Raw genomic sequence first — 25006 nt, 5'->3', positions numbered from 1 at the left:
TATTTCTATCCTCCTCATCTTTGACTCTGAAATCACAGTTCAATTCTTCACCTCACTTGTCTCACTTGTCCCATTGTCGTTCTCTGCTCATCCTCCCCTGACGATATCGCCTCCCTCCTCCCCTCGTTTACTTTTCCCCATGCCCTTTCATTGTTGTTACTTGTGGCCAGGCCCTCACCCCAGAGGCATAGTTGTCAACACGATCGCTCTCGCCCATGGTCGCCACGACCAGATTGACGTGTCCTACACGTCGGCATACCCTTACGTCGACGCAGGAGGTAAGCAGTTATAGATTGAGATCCCGTGTGAGACGTTCAAGCATGGTCTCGCACTGCAATCATGAACATACTACCTCTACCTCATCATCAACAACACACTCTTTAACACGGACGTCAACGATCAAACCTTCTATGATGACTCCTAAGTTTTCAATATCTACAAATTAGATATTACTATCGCTAAATTAACTAAACAATTTCATAAATAATAAAAAAATAATTTAATAAAATTTAAAATTCAATGAAAATAGGAAAGACGAGATGGAAACTTGACCACATGAACTCAGACCTCTTATACGATGTCCTTGGCATAGCGGACTCACTCAATTCGGATCAGTCCAGTCCATCTCTAAATTTTAGATCCGTCCCTACTTACATACTCTTTCATTATAGCACGATAATCTACCGAAGAAGCTCAGCTAATTTTAATCTTTCCACCATCCTAAACACAAGACATATTTACACTCGTTTTCCTCAATACAAAATTTATTTTAAATTTTACATTTTATGTAAAAAAAATTTCTTTCATCAGTATCCTATTTATTTTCAATATTTAAATATCATAAATAAAACTTGTTTAAATTTATAAAATAAAATTTATTCATTAAATATTAAAATAACATTTAATTTGAGAGGTTAAAACAAATAAAGGAATTAGATTGTAAAATATAAAGATAGAGTATATTATAGAAAAATTGATATATTATTAATTATAGAAATATTGATATATTATTTAGTGGAAAATAAATATTTAAATTTAATGAACAAGCGCCTCAATTTTAAATTTTAGATAGTAAATTGAACGTAGATGCTCTTGCTGTATGAACAAATATCTATTATGACATTTGGATATTTTCTATAAAATTTAATCACACAGAATGACATCTATTAAAAATTATTAACTTAATAATTAAAAATATATATTAGACTATTTATAAGGGCATTCTAAATAGCCAAAATTACTTCCCACTCTACCTCCCTCCTCACGCACCTGCGAATCATCCTAACTGAAAAATGCTGGTGGTTTTTTGCATCTGGCCCCACTTACAATTCCGGACTCCGAATTTAATTATGAAAAAAATAAGGGGAAAAAAAGGTGGGAGGAAGAAAGAAACCCTATCCATCGTCCTCGTCTGACTCCGAAAGCGCCTCCTCCTCGCCCTCCGCTACCGGTCGCGTCAGAGGCAGTCCTTCCTTCTTCCCCTGTGCGATCGCTACGGCCTCGGCTTCGGGTTGTGTACCGGCGAGGTTGATGAACTGCGACGCGGGAGGGAAGGCCCATATCTGTGCCTGCCCGGACGCCTCCCCTGTTGGTTGCGGCAGTATCCAAAGCGCTCCCGGAGGTATCAACTTCCCTCCTCCGGCCGCCACGGCTGCCGTGCCGCCCACCGCCCACATCGGCACCACCCCCGCCGGAGAGATCGGCGCCAGACCCGTCGATATGGAGATGGCGCCTCCCCCCTGCAGCAGAGGGTCTTGGATCGGATAGAACGCCGCGAGTGGGGCGAGCGCGGACGCGGTGGTCGTTTGCGCCGGTAACGCTCGCGTCGGCTGGAGCTTCTTGCGCCACTTCGCGGCGGACTCCTCCTCCACGGATGTGGACGCCAAGGCCGGCGACGAGGACGAGGAAGGAGCCGCGGTGGGGATCTTGATCGCGCCGTCGACTACGGTCGCGATGGCGGGGACGGTCCCGGACCCCGTGGCGGCGATGATGGCCGGCTCCGCGTGCTGGAGGAGCCACCGGATGGTCTCGCCGTCCGACTTGTGCCCTAGCTCGCGTGTGAGCTGGAAGATCCGGGCGGCACAGGCTGCCGGCATCCGGATCCGCCGCCCCCTCCCTTCCACCTTAGTGTGCCGGTCCTTGGTCCTCGCCTCCTGCCGCCGAATGATGGGTAGCGCGCCAGTCCCCAGGAACTCCATGGGCTCTGGTTTCGGCGCGATCATACGGTATCCCGATCCTCTGCCGCTTCCTTCCGCCGTACCTCTGCTCTCTGCGTCGTCCTTGCCCGGAGAATCCATTTCCGCGGCCTCCGCCGCCGCCCTTGATCGTTCCTTTCTCTCGAGCGGGGTTGCAGAATAAGCAAAGTAAACCCTGGGAACCACCACCGTCTATTAATTCCTTGGTCGCCCAAGTGGGACCCAGAAACTTTTCATTACTTGGTCGCTCCGTGCGTAGATAATTAACGGGTAAGGGAAAGTGGGTGAAAAAGATGAGTGGGACGGAAACGTACGCGTTTCGAGCGGAAAATAAGACAGCTGGAGCCAACCGAGCCGCAAAGCAAGAGGGACCAACGACTCAGTAAATGGTGAGAGAGGAGCCCACACCAAGGGAAATCATGTCTTTTATTTATCAATAATTCATCCAATAATCATGGATTAATACACAACTACACAAGCAATTAACCTAGAAATCCCTTACTAATGATCTCAAATGTGTGTGTTTGCCCAATTAAGTAGAACCAAATTGATAAATCTCACTTAAATAGTTGTAGTTTGCTTGTTTTTCTTCCACTCAATTTAAGATATTTCTATAAAAAAATGATTTACCAAACCTAAATGAATATATATTTTTTCTAATTACATAGGTTTCAAAAAATCTGTATCATCATTAAAAGTAATTTGAAATTTGTACTTCATAATATTACTAATTTTTAAAAATATTGATTTTCTGTGTTGTTGATTTTCAATGTTATTAATTTTTTTAAAATTAGCACCATACAATAACACAGAAAATCAATCATGTGTTAAATTTTAAAAATTAGCAACACACACCAATATAGAAAATTAATCATGTATTGTTGAATTTCAAAAATCAACAACACTGTGTTACTAATTTTCAAAATCCAGCAATACAATAATGTTGATTTTCAAAATCAACACCATTGTGTTGTTCTAATTTTCAAAATTCAGCAATACAACACAATAGTATTGTTTTTCATAAAATCAACAATAATATTTTTATTAACTTAAATTTTAAGAGATCATAACTTTTGATTGAGATTAAATCACAGGGTGCACAATACATCAAGCTGAAACTCATTCAGAGATCTTCTATTTGATAAATTGTGTGTCTCATGCTTCAATCTGAATAAAAAATTATCATCTCTCAAAATTTACCTAGTATATATGTTGTAGTAACTATGAAACCATTGTAATTTAATGCTTAGCATTACTCACATTCGGTTTTAATGTCAATTTTTCCCCTAACATTTTAACGACTTTGGAGAAGCTAAGCAATGGAGGGTACCGTTGGATTCCTTATAGTCTCATAAATTCACAAGAACTTAAATGGATCCAATCGGACTTGCTTAAGTCCATAAGTGATTTTCGGTCGAATCGACATTAAATTCCAACATGAGCCTGATATAATTCATATCAGATCCAACGTGGGTCTAATATTATACAAGTTAGATTTTTTTTTGTATTGCTGTGTTGTTAATTTTTATAAATCACAAACACAATGGGGTTAATTTGGAAAATCAACACTATTATGTTATTGAATTTTAAGAATTAGAAACACAAATTAACACCATGATGGTTAATTTTCTGTGTTGTTGTGTGTTGATGATTTTTAAAAATAAAAAACATAATAAATTAGCAATACAGAAAATCAACCCCATATTGTTGATTTTCGAAAATCAACAACATTATTTTCACTGTGATGCTGATTATCATTAACGTATAAATTCCAAATCATTTGTTATGTTGTCGATTTTCTAAAATAAGCAACACAGTCAAAAGTTGTTCAGAATTTGTTTTCAAATGAACAATATTGATCCTATCTGAAAGTGAGGGAGGTGGCGCGTTGGCTATAGGTGACGTCGAGGTGGCTTATATGTTCACTGAGAGAAAACTTTAAGCTGGAAGAAGATGGCGCAAAGTGATCTTGGAGCTAAGAGCTGCGGACCTGCGCACACCACAGGCATAGCCAATGGGAACGTTAGAGCGAGAACCAAGGAAGGGTGCCCTGACGTTGGTACTACGACGCTCAAATTCGAACAGTAGCCGAGTGAAATGGAGAAGACCATGAATAGTAGAACAATAGTATAAATGTGCGAGTGTGGATGCGCATGCATTCATGCGCATACCTGGCCAAAGGATATGACCCCTTTTTATGTCGCCTCTCATAACCTTCATATTAATGATACGACAGAGAATGTCTGATGTCAGAGTATGTCGAGTGGTGGAGTATATATGCCAATCTTCCTATAGGCGGAGGAAGACTTCATTGCATGCATATGTTAGCGTAATGACATATTCTCTGACAGGTTGTTACGATATTCTTTGACAATGCTATCTCCTAGAGAGTGTCTAACCATCTCAAGGCTGACCGGCTATAGACTAGGAGTCATGCTCATTTGGAGAACTGAGCCTCAGATGTCCAATCAACATTGGGACTGGGCGGATGTAATTTGAGGGTCATGCCCATGAGTAGGAAGCTGAGCCATGGATGTCTAGCTCTGGGGCTGGACAGATGTAAATTGAGAGTCTTGCATTTGACGAAGTAGAAAGTTGAGCCCCTAAGGTCCAACCAATCTTTGGGTCGACCGAGTTTATATTGGGAATTCGAAATCCGCTCGAATAGTATGTTCGGTCGGACTTTATGTCAGGAGTTCATCTTGCATTCGACCGCTATATTTGAATATAAAATTCGATTCAACTGAACGATATGTCTAGTGTGTTTAATTGTCTTTTGGTCTGATCAACCAGAGCACATGACGATGATACTGAACTTATTTCGACAAGACATTGATATAACCTAAGAATTGATTTTTTTTCTTAATTTTGACCGTCACATCAGTCGACTTTCTTAATGTTAAATCCAACTTCAAGGAACGAAATGCCTAGCATGTTCAATCAACATTTTGATCCGATAGGCATTTCAATCAACATTTTGGTCCGATCAACCATAACACTTGATGATGATATTGGACTTATTCATTTCTAGCGTGTTCAATCAACATTTTGGTCCGATCAACCATAACACTTGATGATGATATTGGACTTATTTTAACATAACATCGTTATAACCCAAGAATTAATCTCTTTTTAACTTTAACCTATCAACCAATTTTCTTAATATCAAATCTAACTTTAGAGATTTGATCTTACTCGTCATATCAAATATAAAGGAGAGAAATGTTCAGAATTTTTTCGGATAAACAATGAAAAGGCAAAGAGAGGATCATAATTTTTACATTATAAAGGAAGATAGACTGCATTTTCAAAACCACGTGGTAAAACGCATAAATTTTTTTTAGTAAATCGCTAAAAAAAACTCAACAATCAGTAATTCTTCGTGTCCATCTAACTACTAGTGACGTGGCCGCTGGCCCCACCGAGCACAAACCTAAGCCACCCACGTGAAGACACAGGTGTTGGTCCACCAGCGTTGTCGACAGAGCAGCTTTGACCATACTCACGGCACAACCAGTGTAGGAGTGGGACCACCGAGCAATAACCCAAATAATATTTCAAGAGTTCAAAATTACATTGTCCTCCCTCGCGCACGTGCGCACCCACCCTTCCAAACTGAAAAAATATGGTTGGATTTTTGCATCCCATTACAAAGCCTACAAATTACAATTCGGTACTCAGAATTTGATTAGGAATAAATTAAGACGGAGAGAAAGGACGAATACCTACCTAGCCATCGTCCTCCGATTCCGACGGCGCCTCCTCCTCCTCTTCCTCCGCCTCCGGCGCTGCCCCTCCCATCAGATGCAGCTCTTGCTTCTTGCCATCTGTGTCTCCGGCGAAGAACATGCCGCCTGGATGCGCCGCTGCTATGGAGTGCGTCCCGGCCAGGTTGATGAACTGCGAGGTGGGAGGGAACGCCCATATCTGTGCCTGCCCGGACGCCTCCCCAGTCGCCTGCGGCAGCATCCACAGGGCTCCGGGCGGTAGCAGCCTCACTCCGCTGGACGCAGCGGCCGCGCCGCCGACCGCCCACATCGGCACAACCCCCGCGGGAGAGAGAGGCGCCAGACCCGTCGATATGGAGATGGCGCCTCCCCCCTGCAGCAGAGGGTCTTGCACCGGATAGAACGCGGCGAGCGGGGCGAGCGCGGGCGCGTTGGTCGTCTGCGCCGGTGACGCTCGCGTCGGCTGGAGCTTCTTGCGCCGCTTCACGGCGGATTCCTCCTCCCCGGAGGTGGATACCAGAGGCGGCTGCGAGGACGAGGAAGGAGCCTCGGTGGGGATCTTGATCGCGCCGTCGACTACGGTGGCGATGGCGGGGACGGTCCCGGTCCCCGTGGCGGCGATGATGGCCGGCTCCGCGTGCTGCAGGAGCCACCGGATGGTCTCGCCGTCCGACTTGTGCCCTAGCTCGCGGGTCAGCTGGAAGATCCGAGCAGCGCAGGCGGCCGGCATCCGGATCCGCCGCCCCCTCCCCTCCACCTTGGTGTGCCGGTCTCTGGTCCTCGCTGTGGGTCGCCGAACGATGGGCAGCGCGCCGATCCCCAGGAACGCCATGGGCTCCCGTTTAGGCGCGATCAAACGGTGCGCTGCGCCTCCTCCGCCGCCGCTTCCACCCGTTGGGCCACTACTCTCTCTCCCCACCCCGTCCTCGTTTTCCCTCGCCGGAGAATCCATGGCCGCCGCTGCCGCCCGCCGCGCGATCTGTCGCTTCTTCCTTCCTCTCTCAAGTGGGGTTGGAAGATAAGCAGCTAAACCCTGGGAACCACCCTCCTTTTATTCCTGGGTCGCATCCATGGTCCCCCCTCGGAAATCGGACGGCCAGTAAACAAGATCACCACACCCGTCACCGACTTCTCGCGCCGTGACCCGTCCGATCCAATCGGCTCCTCCGTCCTCCATCTCTCTCAATGACCTCGATCAAACGGTGCGGGCCCCATCACTCGGTGTCGATTCCGTTTCCGTGTCCTACCCAGATCAGAACGTCCTCCGGCTGGTCAGGTTCGTTACTCCTCTCTAGAACGTGTCGCGAGACTACTGGTGGTAATGAGTGGGTTCATTATTTTACGCAGAAAGATGAGTGGTTTTTAACGGGTAAGGGAAAGGCGTAATAAAAACGGGTGGGGCTGGAAAGGTACGCGTGGCAAGTGATAAAGAGGACAGCTGGAGCCAACCCAGCTCCAAAAGCTCCGGGACCACCCACATAGTAAATGGTGAGTCGGGGAGTCTACGATGGGTCCCCACTCAGCCCGCCAATGAGAATTTAGTTTCACGTTGCGTATATTTAGATTTTTCATTCAATATTAAACTTATTATAAAGGTTTCATCAATATTAAAAATCCCTTAAATTTTCTATTTTGTTGTTACTAAAATACCTTCAAGTCGATTTACAAATTAAGATAAACCAAAACACAAATCTAAGATTAGTGTAGTTTAAAGTTCATGCCTAGATCAACATCATGCAAGTCGATTACAAATATCGACTAGAGAACTTTCTGCAACATGGCAATTTTGATACATCTTGCAAGCGAGGATGATAAAGAAGCTATACATCTCGTGTGCGATCAATCGAAGAGCGAAAGTTAGGGGAGCATAGGCCGAAACGGTTAGAACATAGAGTTGTAAGTCAGGAGAGTGGCCGCAATTGAAGCCAAGCAGATGATCAGAGAAGGGAGCAAGGTGACATTCAGGAGCCAGCTTTCACCGAGATAGCCTGCAAGCGTAATTGTGCCGTCGGCCACCACTCGAGCTAGAGTTCCTGCTTCGGTCGAAAGTAGACCACCGTTGTAGGTTCCTCGTGTGAGGCGCGATGACATAACTTGGGCAAGAAGTGCTAAGTTGACACCTGAAATATACATTTTTGTTCCATGAGAATCATGGTAATAGTTGTGCAAGATGAGAACAGACATCAAAAGCCGTCGGCAATTGAATGTAATCATCACAAATTTAACTGAATACCTTCTAGAACTTCGGCGGCGACAAATGTGATCAGGGCAGAGCTCACATATTGTGGCATTGTATAAGTAGATGTCAACTTGAAGCTTAATAGTATTCCTAACAACACCAAGATTTCAGATCCTAACAAAATTTGCCTGCAAAAATAAGTTGACATTATCACAAGGTCAACAACAATAATAGGAAACTGATAGAAGCTACCGAGTTTGATCCTAAAACAAAACCAAACAGAGCGTGTAGAGTCAAATTGGTGAAACCAGATCATAGGTACCTGTCTTCAAACAAATTGCTGACGTAAGTGCCAACAACGGCGTTAACTGGAAGAACTGTAAGTCCGAGGACTGCTAGAAATATCGCCACTGAACTTGTAGACCATCCGAAGTAGAAACTGGTAACGACACTCGACTCAGCCAGTAGTATCTCCATTGCATATTTGAGCATAAAATATATCAACAGCTGAACCTATAACACATAGTCTTAAGCAATTCAAAAATTGAACTTCTTTGATCATTTGCACAGACAATAATCGTACGAAACTTTTCAGACATGGATGCTACTGATGATATTTCTTTTACCTTTACTGATGGAGTGAGCAATCTATAGGCTGAAGCAATTGAAGTCGCGGGCTCATGAGATTCCTCTTGCCCTTCATCGCTACCATTGCATTCCTCGTCTCCTTCATCATTTTGCATCTTCTCGGAACTTAACAACAAAGGTTGCTCTAGACCACTTTCTAATGCTTCATTATCTGCACGTCCTAATTTCGCAACAACACCAGACTTTGTAAGGACATGTATTTGGTGTGAAGTTAAGATGGATCTAATTGTAAACATACTGGTATCATCTGGAAATACATGCTTCACTTCTGCATCACGAACTGGCTCCTTGAATGAAATCCATAACCAAATTAAGTATGCTAACCAAGCAAATGCCATAACCCAGCCAGGTAAAGTATCTTGATTAATCGTCAGCACGTATAACTTGAACCTAGTTTGAAGCAAGCCGGCAAGAGCAGGGCCACATGCCATTCCAAGAGCACTAGCACTGACAAAACCTGCCGAAGCTTTCATGCGGATTTCACGGGGTACACAGTCGCTGATGTATCGACGGTTTACAGCCCTTGCAGACCCCATCCTGCATTTGAGTATCGATCAATTCAATTGGTAAGTGACCGAGCTTCTCTGTATCTCTGTTAAATGATTATAGAAACCAAAACATATCATGGATAATGCTTAACAAACCGCATTAGTAAATTGTCAAACTCAGAATAATCACCCAAGAAAATTAGAAGATTGAACTTACCCACACAGGAGACGACCTATGAGAAGAACCGTCAAGGAGTTGAGATCGTAAGCCAACGCGTACAAAGTATTGCCCAAAAAGAGTACGATGCTGCTGAATACCAGAGGTTTAAAGTATGACTTATTAGACCATGCACTGAAATAAACTGAAGAAAATACTTGAGCCACAGCCATAGACCCAATAATGATCCCACAAACTGTTGCAGCTGCTCCAAGGCTCGTCGAGTAGTCATCAGCGGTTGGCACGATGATATAAGTGTTGACCATATAAAGAAAGGTATTAACCAAGTTTAACATAAGAGACACAAAATAATATTTTTCCTTGTCGACTTGGTCTTCCCCTTCTTCAAGTATGAGTGCATGTTTCCCTAAGAATTGCAGGAAATTCGTAGAGCGAGTTAACTTGTCTACCGATGCATGTATCAAGTAAATCACAGGGTCTTGCACCTGATGCAAAAGAAAATAGAATTAAAACATGTAGCAAAAGGGACTAGAAGTATCACATTGTATATGCACTTGGTACTCGAGTTATAGAGATCGAATATCCTACCTCTAGAGTTGTTGAGGGCTGATCATATATCGACGGATAGCTCCCTTGGCGCTCTTGAAGCTCAGCAAGATTGCGAGACAAAGCTCCTACAACCGCTGCTATTCCCTATTAATACAGATCATGCTGACTTTTATAACAGAAACTACCACAGCTAGAACGAAAAATATCAAGAACAAAAGCAAAAGAGAGGACATACCACGTGCTTGAAAACTTGCTGTAGCTGAGAATAAGGATGGTTTGATCTAGTATTGATATAATAATCAGTGAACTTATAGCCGAAACGTTTATCAAATTTCTTCAGTATTTTCCGAATTCCAGTAGCATTCATATCTACAAATTTGAGAAGCTTTAAAAGATCGTGTCCAACTGCTATATATGCTTCTCGCAATTCAGATATCTTAGATATAACTGGTGACTTGAGAAGCACTGTTCGCTCCTCTCCCAGCTCTTGGATCTTGTGCGCGATAATCCCTTGTTGCTCCAGAAAGAAGAGGACGGTCTTCTCGATCTAGAAATAGAATGAAGAAGTTAATAAAACCAAGTAGAGGAGTCTACTGAATGTCTTACCGAGTACAATAGCAATAAGAAACACTTCTCGGAAACTAAGTCCATCTATGATTTTAGACATAGCTCATGCTTGTACCAGCTTCTACAAAACTATGCCCTGTCTACATAGGGACACTATAATCTCACTGAACAGTGAGAGAACTACATGTGGCAATTGAATGTGAGAAAGTATCAGAAACTTTTAAAATCCAAGTCCCCTATTGCAAGGATAGAAGTAAAGGAATCGTGTCAAAAATAAGCTATGCACCATCTACATACTTGATCATCTAGCATCCTTGCAAATTCTTTTAGGACACATTGACGCTCTTTTCCTCCTTGTTCAGTTTCTTGTACATATTGCTTAACTTTCTTCTTCATCAATTTGTAGTTGATATAATACCTGGAACAGTACTAAATGTCATATAGCTCATGACAAACATATAAAGCATAACCATAAGCAGCTAAAGTGAAAAATCAATCTAGAAGTCAGCATCTGAATGCATTCACATAACAAATAGTTAATACGACGACAACATATATATGATAAAGTGGTATAGTTATGATTCGGGTACATAAATGACGGTGATTGTTAAACAATTGATGGAAGATTCAAAAAGGTCTCTGCTAATGCATAAAAAATTCAATCCGACCGAACTGTTTTACTGACATACTAACATAGGAATGCGATATATAAATAGCAAATCTGCTGAAAACACCAAAGATGCATATTCCTAGGATCAAAACATTACCGAGCGAAAAACTGTTTGAGAATTGCATGGAGAAATTAAAGAATCCAGAGTCTTGGCACTACCATTCACAAGGCATTGAGCAGGGGAATTTATCATGTGAGAGAGGCAATGCATACGTTTTAACTGTTTTGCCATCCATAGTCATGAGTAAGCAAACAGAAATTTTTTTACATCAGTTTTTCTAAGTGTGGACCACAATTTTCCCTTTCATGCTGGTTACGAAGGATTACTTTTACAACATTTAGAAATGAGCAACATGCCTCAAAATTTTTATTAAAGTAACAAAACACAGATTCTAGACTATTATTTTGATTGCTCTTTTTTGCTGAGTAAACAATGAATTGTTGAAAATAAGCATTCAAATTCACCATTGTTAAGATAGCTTATCAATCTAAAGGAACAAAGGTTGAGTTTCCAAGCGAATAAAAGGTCACGAGAGTTTAAACTCTGCTGGTTATTAGAAGGAATGCACAAATGCAATGTTGCATGTATGTTTGTTGCTTCAAAAAGGTTGAATGGCTCTCTCCTAGTTTCGAGGAAATAAGCAAGGATGGGTCAAAAGAATGACCCATGAATTTCAAGATGCCGCATTTGTGAATGCAATGACAATCTGTGCATACATATAATTGAACTATCACCCAAAATGTCAGGTGCAATAATCAACAGTGTAGTCGAATAATCTAAACCAACAACTGTTAGATTATTATAATTTTTAACTAATGCTTCTTGCTCAACAACAAAGGTATAGGAATAAATTTACAGAATCTAGCTCCAGGAAAAAGCTTGACAATTAGAATTAAATTTAGCAAAAGAGTGCATACTTCTCCCATTCTTGAACTCGATTCGCAGTCAACTTCTTCCCAAAGTTGACCATTCTGGCAAATGGACTCTGTTGAATAAAATAACATACGGAATCAGGAAATGATACAACCTTGCAAATCTTCACCTTTAAGCACAGTCAAACTAAGCAAGATATGCTTCAATTACAGTCGTTGACCCAAAAGAAAACCTAAACATTGCATAAACTCATAATTTTCTTCAGTTTTTCTAAAGAAGTTAGTCCTTCAAAGTATCAAAAGATTGGCCAGTTATCAGAATTTAGCAGATTACCATAAAACATAACAATTTTCCTTGAAAAAAAAAATCCAACAAGAAAGTGCATGCAATATCAATTTAGTAGCTCCCATGCTTAAGGGTGGATATAGAAGCGGATGGCCTCCTTCATGATTTACTATGTACTGAGCATTCTGCCTCACTTCAATTCTCATACCTGAAACTCCTCCACAACCTCGATACTAAAGACCGACAAAGGTCATAATTTTATTCTTACCAAAGGCAGCCATTGAACGCCCACAAAATTCCTACACATAAAGATAAACCAAACCAGGCGATTCACCCCCTTTTCGCTCTGAGAAATTTCAGCTGCAATAACCACAATGATTGCTCCGGACACAATGAGTACCATACTGAAGGCACAAAAGGGCGATTCCTTTATACGCTAAACAAATCAGGCGATTCAACAACAACAACATCAAAGCAATGCCGTTCTTGAAAACTCCGGAAGAAAGGTGAAAAAAAAAACAACAAAAGTGCAAACCAAAGGGTAAAAACTGGATCTCTTTGCAATCGATGCCCGAGCAATACATTGGCGGGGATGAGAGGGGGAGAGCGAGGGACGACCCACCAAAGGAAAGCGAGGAGAATGCGCCGGCGAGGGGAATGGATTCGCCGGTGAAGGAGAGGACGAGCGAAGAGAGGTCTTCGAAGGCGGTGGAAGCGATTTGTTTGTGTTTTTGATAACAAGTTATATATCGTCACATGCACACTAAGTTCAAAGGTTAATTAATTATTATTATTATTATTATTATTAAGACTCTTTTATATAAAAAAAGAAAATTTAATTGGTAAATTATAATATTATTTTCTATGAATTTCAAGTTTTGTTCATTTTTTCAAAAAATAATTAAAGAAAATACAATCAATAAAATTACCATAAAGTTCATAATAATTGAGCGGCATAAATTATTACCATAAAGTCAATGATAAACATTCATTCTTTTTAGTAAATGGAAATAATATAATGCTACTAAATATGAGAATATTATAAGAATATTCGAATGACAAAAAGAATATACTTCGAAATCATTTGGTCCAAAATTAAAGTAACGATGGAAAGATGATGAGTCCATATCTTACTTTAAATTTGGAACATGTGGAATGTTCATGAAGTGCTCGTAGATGTCTTCTCTTTTTTCCTATGGTGTTTAATTAATATGGTCCACATTGGATTACTATTGCAAGGTCACAATCCATATCTTGGTTAGGTTAACATTTGAATTTTCGATCAATTTAGCACGAGTTCTCTCTTGTGGTTGATGGTGATTTTGCCCATCGAAAGCTATGAATTTCGTCAAAAGGAGACTTCAAGGAGAACCTTCTAGCCGATCCCGGATCGGTAGGCATTGTCGACACAGATAAGCGATGGTAGTGGGGAGAAAAAAAGGAGCTGACCCGATGTCGTCCTTCCGGTCACTAAGTGATCCACCTCCTCATACCTTCCTATTCATTTCAGGGCAAAAGATCACTGTCGGAAGATTATGCTTTCATGAACATTGTATCTGATTTGATTTCTCACAGTTGACAAGATTATAAAACCATAATTAAACAAGCAACTATTACCGAAGAATACGCAACAAAACCAACTTAAGAATGATTTCAACAACTAAGAACTACTCATGATTGATAAAAATGCAAAATTAAAAGTTCAAAGTTGTGTGTTATATGAAACATATATATCGCAAGCTGTTGTCATTTACTTGATACAAGCTCCAAAAAGAGTCAATTAGACTGCCAAATAACAATCAGTTTGAGATAAAAGGTTCAAATTCTTCCTTAGCTTCTCCCTTTCTACATTGTGCCATCAGTGTATCAATGTGCATTTTCTTATCCCTTTTCTTCAGAACAATCAAATAATCCATGAAGATCTCCCATGATTTGCCATTATATTGAGTCTTTTACGCCGCACCTTTGCATGCTCTACTTGTTTCAGCTTTTTCTAGCATTCCTTCATCGAGAAAAGTTCTTATTGATGCGTAAGCAACATGGACGTCGTAGGTTGAATGTTTGCTCCCATTCTTTGAAGGGTGCTTCAGTGCCAAAGGTGACACATTCTTCACTCACTGTAAACACCAATTGGAGCTTAATTAGTTCATTTCTATAAATTATCATTCTATGTTAGAATTTTTTTTGGAAGATGGTGACATTTTCTCATCATAACATCCATGTTGTATGGCATAGGCAGAAAAGTGCCAACAGCCAATTCTAAGCATAGCATGCTTACATGTTGTAAGTCATCAGATTCGTCATATTCCTCTTTGAAACATCAAGCATAATTCTTACTTAGTTCAAATAAAAAAGGTGTCACTTGACTAAAATGGAGATCATATTCTCAAAAAATCAAACACAAGTAACAGAAACAAGCACTTCCTAGCTCTTATCTAACCATCACACCTAAACAATGTCGCATGCTACTCGTAACAAGTTTTTCTACTCGAGTCCATGTTTGTGCTGTGTGCCTACAAAGAATAGTTGAACCCCTCCTTGAGAAGCTTATATGCCTCAGAAATTAGTTCCATCACAGCTCTTAAGCAAAGCTAAGCTATTGCTAACTCATTTTACTCGGTGAATCATAAAAAGAATCTATCAATACAAATGATATATTATATATATAAAGTAATGTAATGGAGGTGTATTTTTTTAAAAAACTATAATATGTTAATTATTATGTATACATGATATATATATGGAAATATATAATTTGATTCAATATCAAATTAATGACTTACAAATATTACCATGTATAGCTAATATATATGGATTTATATAAATGTGGAATTATTAAATGGAATTATATAACCATGATATAGGTTTCTAATTTAGACTTTGTATCAAGATGCCAATTTATATATATAGGACTTATCACATACATGTATAGTTTGTATATAAATATATATAGGTTTCTAAGTAAATAAAAGTATATGAATTTATATGCCAATTTACATGCCTCACGTGTAAACATCTAACCAATGAAATATGTTGTAGATAATAACTAAGAATTTCAAGATTTCATCACATACAAATTATATATGCATATACGGAAAATTATATAATTATGATGTGGATAAAGGATAGAGATAAAAATTTAGTATGAGGTTTTATATAAAAATATAAATAGGAATTAAAGGACTTAGCATTTAGGGATAAAACTTAATATGTCAAAATTTTAAAGATGAATATAGAAATAAAATATTTGGTACGATATAAAATATATAACGTGTAATATGTAACATAAATGTATGTTTAATAAATTATAATATGTGAATTAACTATTACTATGTATGTATGATAATAGATGGATATCTAATTAATATGGAAATAAAATATTTTTATGATATAAAATACATAATAGGAATCATATAGTTGGAAACGTGTAAACTATAGTATCATAAATATATTTTATAAATATGTATATGTAATATGTAATATAAATTATATAAGAAACGTATGTATAATAAATTTTAATATGTGAATTAAATATTACTATGTATATATGATATAGATAATATATATATAGGAAATTTTATCCAATATCAAATTGACGGCATGGTATACATATAATAAGATTTACAGTAGGGATCCTCTAGTCCGCAAATTGTGGATCAAGGGATGGTTCACTGCATGAGGACCCTTGATTTGGATGGATCCCATCTTTAAATAGGTAGGGTCCATCCAAATCAACAGTCTAAAAAAGTGGACCATCCCCTGGTCCGTGATTTGCGGACCAGAGGATCCGTCCTCTAAGATTTATACGGCATAGTTGATAGAATTTAGACAAAATTAACGCCTCCACTTTATACAAAAACCCTCACATAGAACCCAACGTGGGATATTCATTGTCGCCGACCCTAAGAAGATTTCCCCCACCCTTTGTTTCTCCACCGGTACTAGAGTTTCAAGGGAAGACAAGGAGTAATAGCTAAGTACTTAAGGCATGTTCTCAATTGCCGCCAACCCTAAGAAGATTTCCCCCACCCTTTGTTTCTCCACCGGTACTAGAGTTTCAAGGGAAGACAAGGAGTAATAGCTAAGTACTTGCATGTTCTCAATCATGTTATTGTTTTAGTTTAGTTTCTATGTCATGTGCGTTTCGGGGTGTTTTTTTTTTAAGCTTGTAAGGTTAACTTGTTTTCCTTGCTATGATACCATGTTTCGGACCATATGAATTATGCATGTTCTTCTCATATTATATTTTATTTTAGTTCCCTAAATTTATGGATGTTTAGATACCTTGAAGTTCGATTTTTAATGGCGTTAGGAGGTCATGAAATCTTCATGTTTTGATAATTGTTCTATACTATATTATGGGATCATGCACGTTTTAAACCCCTCATGTTGCACTTTTCTATGTTTTAAATCCCTCATCATGCACGTATTAATATCATGGGATTAATGTTTCTAGTTCGCCTTTTTAAATAAGTTGTGTTTTTAGCATGTATGTTTTAATAATCATGTATGCATTAATTATGTTTTGATGGCCATGTATGTTAAGGAATATGGAATTATTGCTTGCAAATACGCATGATATAAAAGATGGGTTATAAGTTGTAGTTTTTTTTGTTTGAGCATGTATGCCATGCTTTAATGATCGTGTACATATGGATTATATTTATAATCATCATGCATGCTATAGGGATTATGAGAATGTCATATGCATGTTGAATGAAAAATGTTTTTCTTAAGAAGGGGGTTTTATAGGTTATGGACAATCATGTTGCATGCATGCCTATGTAGGGATTATGATTATGGTTATATACATGTTGATATTTATGCCTCTGTAGGGATCACGATTATGGTTATGTACATGCTTATGTTCATGCTTATATACGTATCATGTTCATGTTCATGTAAATTTTTATGTTAATGTTCATACTTATGAAGTGGTAAGTTTATGTTAAGTGCATTTTTTTTTTGGTTATGCCCATTTTAACCATCCTATTCAAGTTTATGCATGTGTTTATGTTCCATGCTTGAGTAGGCTTATGATGATTCATGTTCCTCATTCATGATATCTTTACATGCTATATGTACTTATAAATTTAGTTTAGTTAGGCTTATGTTTCCTCTTTTCATCATGATAACTTTAATTGCTCCTGAAATGAACCTTCTTACGTTTATGCTCATGTACATGTTTATATTCATGCCTATACAGTGATCATCCTTATGTTTATATTTACACTTATGTCTATGCTTATGAGATAAATGTGGCTACTTATACCCGGAGACCTAAGCCTGGGAAAGCGTACCAAATCTTGTTATGGGTTAAGTCATGAATAGGGGACCTAAGCCTGGGGAGTTTGCCAAATCATGTTCTAGGATGGTGGTATGATCCGGGGACCTAAGTCCGGTGAGCGCGCCAGAATCAAACAAGATATGTTCTGGGATAGTGGTATGATCCGGGGACCTAAGCCTGGTGAGCGCGCCAAAATCAAACAAGATATGTTCTGGGATGGTGGTATGATCCGGGGACCTAAGCCCGGTGAACGCGCTAGAATCAACCCGAAGGTCTTCTAATTAATTCTGCATTTAGTTATGTTTATTTTTCTTCAAGTCGTTTATGTAATATTATTTGAACCAAGAACCGCTATGGAAGTATGAGTATGTGGCGTCTATAGTTTATGTATTATAAAAAAAATAAAAAAATAAAAACTAGGGGCGTTACAGTTTCTTAGAAGACACTAAATATAACCAGGAAGATCATTTTGGCAGAAGTAAAACACTGGTTTTGAATAACAATATCATCAAATTATTGGTTGAATATTTCAGTCACACAAATGACCTTTAAATTCAAAGAAACTCTTGAGAATGCATATGCACTCAATCTGCGTCTCTGTTTGAGTGCTTCACTACCACGATATTGATGAACCTTTCCTCTAATCAATTATGTAACAATTGTTTGGAGTCCTCATTCAGTTACGAATTCATCATCTCAAACTTGAGGATTGAGAGCTTGAGGAAAACAAGCTCCTCAACACCTGTCATCGAGTTCAAATCAACCACCTAACTGGCACGAAGAACATTGGATAACCTTAAAGAGATCAGTCAATATCAAAGGCGACAACGGATTGGGATTGAGAGTGTTTGGAGAAATCAATTCCAGGCCAACCAATGATCAAAATCCCTCTTTTATTTTAGATATTTCACCATCCCACCAACCACATTTCTATCCATCGAGCGCATCCGATCAAATCAACAGCAACAAGAAGAGGACCAGCAATTCGTAATTCGAAACGCAGTAAGAGAGTGTGAGAGAGAGAGAGAAATGGAGAAGGGCACCTCTTGTGAGTATAGCGCCTCCGCCAGGTATTTGCTCGATCGCTTCGCCACCAGATTCGTCCTTCTCGCAATCGCCACCGCCATCCCGATCCTAAACCTACTGCCCGACGTCTGGCGAGAGATTCGGGCCGGCCCAATTAAGATCAACTCAGCCTAATTAAGCCCATCGAATACTTTGGGCAATTTACTAAAACACGCTTCAAATGTTTAGTTTTGCAAATTTCCATAGGAAAAATACCTTAAACTCCTCTCTATTTTCTAACAAGTAGTATTTTACCCCCTATATTTTAAAAATAATATTTAACCCCATTTGATTAAAATCAAATGTGAAAAAAAATAAAAAGATAATGTCTTTTTTATTATTTTTTTTAATCAGGAGGAAAAAAAATCATATTGAATTTATTGATAATTTAGACCTATTTTATTTTCTTTATTGTTGATATCTGAATTTATTTTCAATGCCTTAATTGATCATTTTAACATGTATATAAGTATATTACAGTTAATTTATTAATTAAAATCAATAAATTATATGTAACCTCCAACAATATATAAATATTAATATTTAATTATAAGAATAAAATAAAATAAAATAGTTTAAAATATATTTTTTCATTGTTTCGATTTGAATATAATGTATAATGATTATTGATCCTGTCCGAATCAGAAGTCAACGGACGCTGGGGACGTGGCGCTCCCTGCTGGACCCTTGAGTGCTCCGGCGAACCTGCAACAAACCGAGCCGGGAGGGGTGTCCCGGCGACGGCCCTCCGACGCTCAAGTCAGGCGAGGAATAACAAAGAGGTGACTTCAGAGATTAAGACCCGCCTACCTCCGATGAAGAAATGGAGGCCTTATATAGACCTCTCGAAGGAGCCTGGGCGCGCCAATCAAAGCAATCACCTGCTTTCGACTATGCTCAGGTATGGGTTTGTAAGAAGGGCATCCATAAGGTCATACCGCTACTGTATCAACCTCTCCATGATGTGACGGTGAGATCCTCCATCGTGCACTCTTGTGTACGGCGTAATCATCAGTCATGCCTTTGCTGACATCCCATATCCTGAGTCGAACGAATAGTCCGCTCGGCTAATCTTTGTATCCTCGCCCTTATCCTGGCCGAGCGGACCACCCGCTCGGCCCTTCGATCCCAGCCGGGCGGACACCCGCTCGGCCATTCAGTCTTCCCGCCTTGGCGTCGGAAACCCAAGCCCATGGCTGGGTTATCTTTGGCTCCGCTCGGACCTACTCAACTGCTCGGCGCTTAGTCAGCCCTCCATCTGTCCTCAAGCTGGGACCCTTCAGGAAGTGGGTCCCCCATTCTTACCGCCGGATCACTTGTCTTCCCTTCAAGTCTAGTCGAAGGAGGCAGTGAGTCCGACTGACTGGACTATGTGTCCGAGCGGGCGGTCGTCGCCTTACCGTCGCTTATAATATCCCTTGAGCCGTTCGGCCCTTATGCCAAATTCAGCCGCTCGGCTTTTCGTTTTGGTTGTCTTGTCGCTCAACGTGGATGTTTGCTTGTCTAAATCTTCTCGAAAATCACGCAAATCCTCTTTATTAAGTCAAAGCATGCGCGGTATGGGCGCATTAATTGCGCCTGGTGACAGAGAGCCACGTGGCTCTTCTTGCGTGGCGGTGATGATCCGTACGATGGGACGCCGATCACTTTGAAATGGACGGTTAGATGATGGCCTCGCCTCTCGTGACCTGCATCCGACGGACGAGGCCGACCAGCCTCGTTCGCATAAAGCCTTCGTCTTCGCCTTTACGCTGCATTCTCTGTTTCATTCCGCGTCTCCCGTCGAAGGTGCCCGCAGCTGCCTCATTCCGGCTGTCCTAGTTCTTGCCTCTTGGTGGTTTTCGGCTTTCTGGTGATCTTCTCCTCTCATCTTCCCTCAGTAAGCTTCTCCCTTCCTTTCGTTCGGCCTTTCCCTTTCGCGTGGGACTTCTTTCGTTCCCTTGCTTGCGAACTTTTATCTGTCCTCCGTTTCCGAGTTCCTTTCGGCTTCCTTCTTTCTTTTTCTTGGTACTTTAGTCATGGCAAGCACTTCCGTACCCACTGTTGATGTTCATGGCCCTTGGTATCTGACCATGGAGAGTCGATTTGATGAAGAGGGCGCTCGGCGCCTTGTTCGGACGTACGGGATCCCTGATGACCATGAAATAGTTATAGCCGACCCGACCGACCGTTCCCATGACCCTCCGATCGGCACCGTTTATTTTTTTCTAGACCAATTCCAGGGCGGCCTTAGATTTCCTACCCATCCCTTTATTTTGGAGGTTTGTAATTATTTCCGCATCCCGCTCGGCCAACTTGTGCTGAATTCCTTCAGGCTGCTGAGCGGGGTGGTCGTCCTCTTTAGGCTGCACAGTATCCCGCTCGACCCCCAAATATTCCACTACTTCTTCTACCCCAAACAATCCGAGTTGGGTGCTTTTATTTTCCAAAGTAGGATAGGCTTCAAATTTTTTGATAATATGCCGACTTCCAACAAGCACTGGAAGGAGTTCTTCTTCTATATGCGACTTCCCGAGCGGCCAACATTCCGAACCAAATGGCAGACCGCTGTGCCGACCCAGCCGGAGCTCGGCAAATTCAGAAGCAATTGTCCGGTCAGCGGTACAAAATCGACCAGTTGCTTCTCAAGGGGGTGTTGTACATTTTTGGACTATCTCCCGTTCGGGCCAATCTCCCCTACCGCATGAGTAAGGACTCTTTACTCCCTTCGCCTTTTTTATCTAACTGATTTTAATTTTTTCCACTGCAGCTGAAGTCATGTGGCGCTCCAAGGCTACCGATCATCTGAAACTGAAGGCCGTGGAAATCGAGGCAGCTACCAAAGAAGAACTCGTCGAGCGGGGTCTCATCGCCCCGTCCGCTTCAACGGAGGTTGAGGCGGATCCTGTTTCCTCCGCTCCAGCCGAGCTGGGAGTCCCCCGGGCCGGGGATTCACCACTGGAAGTTCGGCGAAAACGTCGAAGAGGCTCCAGCCTTCCGCCGACCCAAGAGGGCGATCCACAAGCGCCGATCGGGGTCGCTTCGCCAGATCGCACGTCATCGCAGATCGGGACCCCAGTGGCCTCGCCCACCGCACATCCCTCTGGCTCTCCTCCACGGACTCGTCGTCGCTTACGACGGTTGGGCGAAACTTCAACCATAGGGGAGTCCTCGGGCCAGGCGACTGCGTCTGAGGAAGTGCCGGCCGGCCACCCTACCATCAAGACTACCCTTCGATTCCCCTCGGAGGAATATTTATTGTCCGTCGATTGGCCATCAAGCCCCGTTCATGAAATAACCTTGACGGGTCCGCTCGCCAAGCTTTTCGAGGACGCCCAGATTCGGGTGGCCCTCATGATGCCTAAGCAGCTAGGCGATAACAACATGCAGCAGGCCACTCAGGTAGGTTCATTTTTCTTCTTGTGCCCTGCTACTGTTCGGTTCCTGATTTTATTATTTTCCTTACAGCATTGGGCCGAGCAAATCACCACTAGCCATCGGCTAGCCGAGCTGGAGAATCTCATGGAAAAACTCCAAGTCTCGGGGGGTCCATCAGCCGAGCGGGAGAAACAAGCCCTCGAGGCCGAACAGAAGAAGGCCGCCGACCTGGCTACAGAGGTGGCTCGACTCGAAGACTTGGTGAAGAAGCGCGACGGAGACGTGAAGCGCGCCAGTAGCCGGAAGAGGCGGGCGATTGCTGATCTGGATAAGATGAAAGTTGAAGTCTGAGCCCTAGATCAGCAATCTAAGAAACTGGAAGCCCAACTAACTGCTGAACGGGAGGGGCGCTCGGCTGAACGTACTAAAGCGGAGGTCGACCAGAAAGTTCTCCAAGATTCACTTATTGCCTCCCGGGCGGCGCTCAGAAAATATAAGGAGGGAGAGCCGAGTCGCCTTGCAGCAGCGCGCCAAGAATACCTCCGCTCGGAGCGGTTCGGCACAAAATTCGGTGGCAACGTCTCCTCAACTTTCGCCGAGGCGGTCAAGGTCACCATGGCGTACTTGAAGAAGGGTGGCCACCTTCCTGCGGGAATGCACATTCCTGCCTCCGACCTGGCGGGCATGATAGATGATATCCCGGACGCCTTTTTTAATTTTGAGGACCCGGAGTGAGGCGAGTTCTTCCAAGTACTTCTTGTATTTCATCCGCTCTGCTGATGTAAATTTTTGCATGTGCCGATCGGCCAAATTGTGTTCCTTTGCCTGTATTTTTGTTTGCCTTTCATTGCCCTTTTTTAGTCTGTTTGGTGCTTATTCGTAGAATCAGTTAAGCTCCACGTGTTTCCCACTGGACGACCGATCAGGTTAATCAATTGGCTTGTTTTCCTCGAAATCGTTTAGCGATTGGCTGCACTATTTGTATTCAGTGAATGCGAAGTATTGGCAAACCGATGTCCGATCGGACTTAATCAATTTAGTACTTGCGAACGCTCGTTATTTGGCGTCCTTAGTTCCGTCCAGTAAGTTCACAGTCGGGGGCCTTCGCTCTAGAGCTCCCAGCTCGGATATTTATAGCCGATCGGCGCGGCTCTCGATCTTTAACGACGGAACTCGTCAGCGCGGATATTTATAGCCGATCGGCGTGGCTCTCGATCTTTAACGACGGAGCTCGTCGGCGCGGATATTTATAGCCGATCGGCGCGGCTCTCGATCTTTAACGACGGAGCTCGTAGGCGCGGATATTTATAGCCGGTCGGCGCGGCTCTCGATCTTTAACGACGGGGCTCGTCGGCGCGGATATTTATAGCCGGTCGGCGCGGCTCTCGATCTTTAACGACGGAGCTCGTCGGCGCGGATATTTATAGCCGGTCGGCGCGGCTCTCGATCTTTAACGACGGGGCTCGTCGGCGCGGATATTTATAGCCGGTCGGCGCGGCTCTCGATCTTTAACGACGGGGCTCGTCGGCGCGGATATTTATAGCCGATCGGCGTGGCTCTCGATCTTTAACGACGGGGCTCGTCTGGCGGATATTTATAGCCGATCGACACGGCTCTCGATCTTTAACGACGGAGCTCGTCGGTGTGGATATTTATAGCCGATTGGCGCGGCTCTCGATCTTTAACGACGGAGCTCGTCGGCGCGAATATTTATAGCCGATCGGCGCGACTCTCGATCTTTAACGACGGGGCTCGTCGGCGCGGATATTTATAGCCGATCGGCGCGGCTCTCGATCTTTAACGATGGGGCTCGTCGGCGCGGATATTTATAGCCGATCGGCGCGGCTCGCGATCTTTAACGACGGGGCTCGTCGGCGCGGATATTTATAGCCGATCGGCGCGGCTCTCGATCTTTAACGACGGAGCTCGTCGGCGCGGATATTTATAGCCGATCGGCGCGACTCTCGATCTTTAACGACGGAGCTCGTCGGCGCGGATATTTTAGCCGATCGGCGCGGCTCTCGATCTTTAACGACGGGGCTCGTCGGCGTGGATATTTATAGCCGATCGGCGCAGCTCTCGATCTTTAACGATGGGGCTCGTCGGCGCGGATATTTATAGCCGATCGGCGTGGCTCTCGATCTTTAACGACGGAGCTCGTCGGCGCGGATATTTATAGCCGATCGACGCGGCTCTCGATCTTTAACGACGGAGCTCGTCGGCGCGGATATTTATAGCCGATCGACGCGGCTCTCGATCTTTAACGACGGGGCTCGTCGGCGCGGATATTTATAGCCGATCGGCGCGGCTCTCGATCTTTAACGACGGAGCTCGTCGACCTTTCAAGGCTACCTCCTTACCAGGCCGAGCGGCCTTGGCCTTCGTTTGATATGCCGTGCTCGAACAATATTTATGCCTGGCCGAACAGCACGGGCTATTTGCTTACAGAGTTTTTAAATATATAAACCTCCCGGCCGATCGGCTCGGGGGCCTTCACTTCTCGAGCGCTTGGCTCGACCAATTTACCTCCGGCCGAACGGCGCGGGGCCTTCGTTTCTCGAGCGCTTGGCTCGACCAATTTACCTCCGGCCGAACGGCGCGGGGCCTTCGTTTCTCTGTTGGCGATGCCTTATTTGTTCTCTTGATTTTTCATTTCTGCATTTCAAGTATTCAGTCGAAAAAGTACACAGGATGATTTACATAGGCACACCTTTCACCCCGCCCGATAAGCCTGGAGGTGGTTCGCGCTCCACGGCCTATCTAGCTGCCGACCTTCCTCATCCTCCAAATAATACGCGCCCGAGCGGAGCTTCTCGATGATTTTGAAGGGACCTGCCCACGGAGCTTCAAGCTTGCCGACGTCACCGACCGGCTTGACTTTCTTCCAGACCAGGTCGTCGACCTGGAATGATCTGGGAATGACGCGCCGGTTGTAG

The 25006-nt window shown here is 42.6% G+C and overlaps 3 protein-coding genes and 2 long non-coding RNA genes across 7 annotated transcripts; 1 reads left to right on the top strand and 4 right to left on the bottom strand.

Annotated features, from left to right (window-relative positions):
- Positions 1-1100: 1100 nt before the first annotated feature.
- LOC121991908 (transcription factor PCF2-like) lies at positions 1101-2512 on the bottom strand. The gene has a single exon (XM_042545988.1). The coding sequence runs from the start codon at positions 2295-2297 to the stop codon at positions 1395-1397; it is 903 nt and encodes a 300-aa protein (XP_042401922.1). The 5' UTR covers positions 2298-2512; the 3' UTR covers positions 1101-1394.
- A 3004-nt stretch (positions 2513-5516) lies between these two features.
- On the bottom strand, positions 5517-7125 carry LOC121991906 (transcription factor PCF2-like). The gene is made up of 2 exons (XM_042545986.1): positions 5925-7125; positions 5517-5851 (listed from the first exon to the last, which is right to left on the bottom strand). Exon 1 carries the CDS (start codon positions 6873-6875, stop codon positions 5925-5927), a length of 951 nt encoding a protein of 316 aa, XP_042401920.1. The 5' UTR covers positions 6876-7125; the 3' UTR covers positions 5517-5851.
- On the top strand, positions 7068-7553 carry LOC121991907. The gene is made up of 2 exons (XR_006114767.1): positions 7068-7199; positions 7271-7553. It is a non-coding gene; the product is annotated as an uncharacterized LOC121991907 (long non-coding RNA).
- Positions 7554-7658: 105 nt separating this feature from the next.
- Positions 7659-13079, bottom strand: LOC121991905 (SPX domain-containing membrane protein OsI_21475-like). 3 transcript variants are annotated; one of them, XM_042545983.1, is made up of 10 exons: positions 12984-13079; positions 12121-12188; positions 10830-10950; positions 10201-10512; positions 10005-10109; positions 9456-9901; positions 8729-9287; positions 8425-8615; positions 8157-8290; positions 7659-8043 (listed from the first exon to the last, which is right to left on the bottom strand). In XM_042545983.1, exons 2-10 carry the CDS (start codon positions 12171-12173, stop codon positions 7805-7807), a joined length of 2160 nt encoding a protein of 719 aa, XP_042401917.1. In that variant the 5' UTR covers positions 12174-12188; positions 12984-13079; the 3' UTR covers positions 7659-7804. The 3 variants fall into 3 exon arrangements, with proteins under 3 accessions (XP_042401917.1, XP_042401918.1, XP_042401919.1); XM_042545984.1 differs by having other exon boundaries at positions 12897-13071; XM_042545985.1 differs by lacking the exon at positions 12984-13079 and having other exon boundaries at positions 8729-8910; positions 8989-9287; positions 12121-12887.
- A 959-nt stretch (positions 13080-14038) lies between these two features.
- On the bottom strand, positions 14039-18823 carry LOC121991904. Its single transcript, XR_006114766.1, has 2 exons — positions 18692-18823; positions 14039-14478 (listed from the first exon to the last, which is right to left on the bottom strand). It is a non-coding gene; the product is annotated as an uncharacterized LOC121991904 (long non-coding RNA).
- Positions 18824-25006: the final 6183 nt, after the last annotated feature.

Source organism: Zingiber officinale, chromosome 6B (genome assembly GCF_018446385.1).
Source record: "Zingiber officinale cultivar Zhangliang chromosome 6B, Zo_v1.1, whole genome shotgun sequence".
Classification (NCBI taxonomy): domain Eukaryota; kingdom Viridiplantae; phylum Streptophyta; class Magnoliopsida; order Zingiberales; family Zingiberaceae; genus Zingiber; species Zingiber officinale.
The sequence above is the reverse complement of the archived record's forward strand: the minus strand, read 5'-3'. Positions and strand labels throughout refer to the sequence as shown.

Excerpts from the sequence above, each read along its gene's own strand:
- LOC121991906 (XM_042545986.1), bottom strand. The coding sequence starts at position 6,875 with ATGGATTCTCCGGCGAGGGAAAACGAGGACGGGGTGGGGAGAGAGAGT.
- LOC121991908 (XM_042545988.1), bottom strand. The coding sequence starts at position 2,297 with ATGGATTCTCCGGGCAAGGACGACGCAGAGAGCAGAGGTACGGCGGAA.
- LOC121991905 (XM_042545983.1), bottom strand. The coding sequence starts at position 12,173 with ATGGTCAACTTTGGGAAGAAGTTGACTGCGAATCGAGTTCAAGAATGG. Across the intron at positions 10,951-12,120 it reads CGAGTTCAAGAATGGGAGAA|GTATTATATCAACTACAAAT; the intron begins GTATGCACTCTT and ends GTACTGTTCCAG. Across the intron at positions 9,902-10,004 it reads AGCCCTCAACAACTCTAGAG|GTGCAAGACCCTGTGATTTA; the intron begins GTAGGATATTCG and ends CTTTTGCATCAG.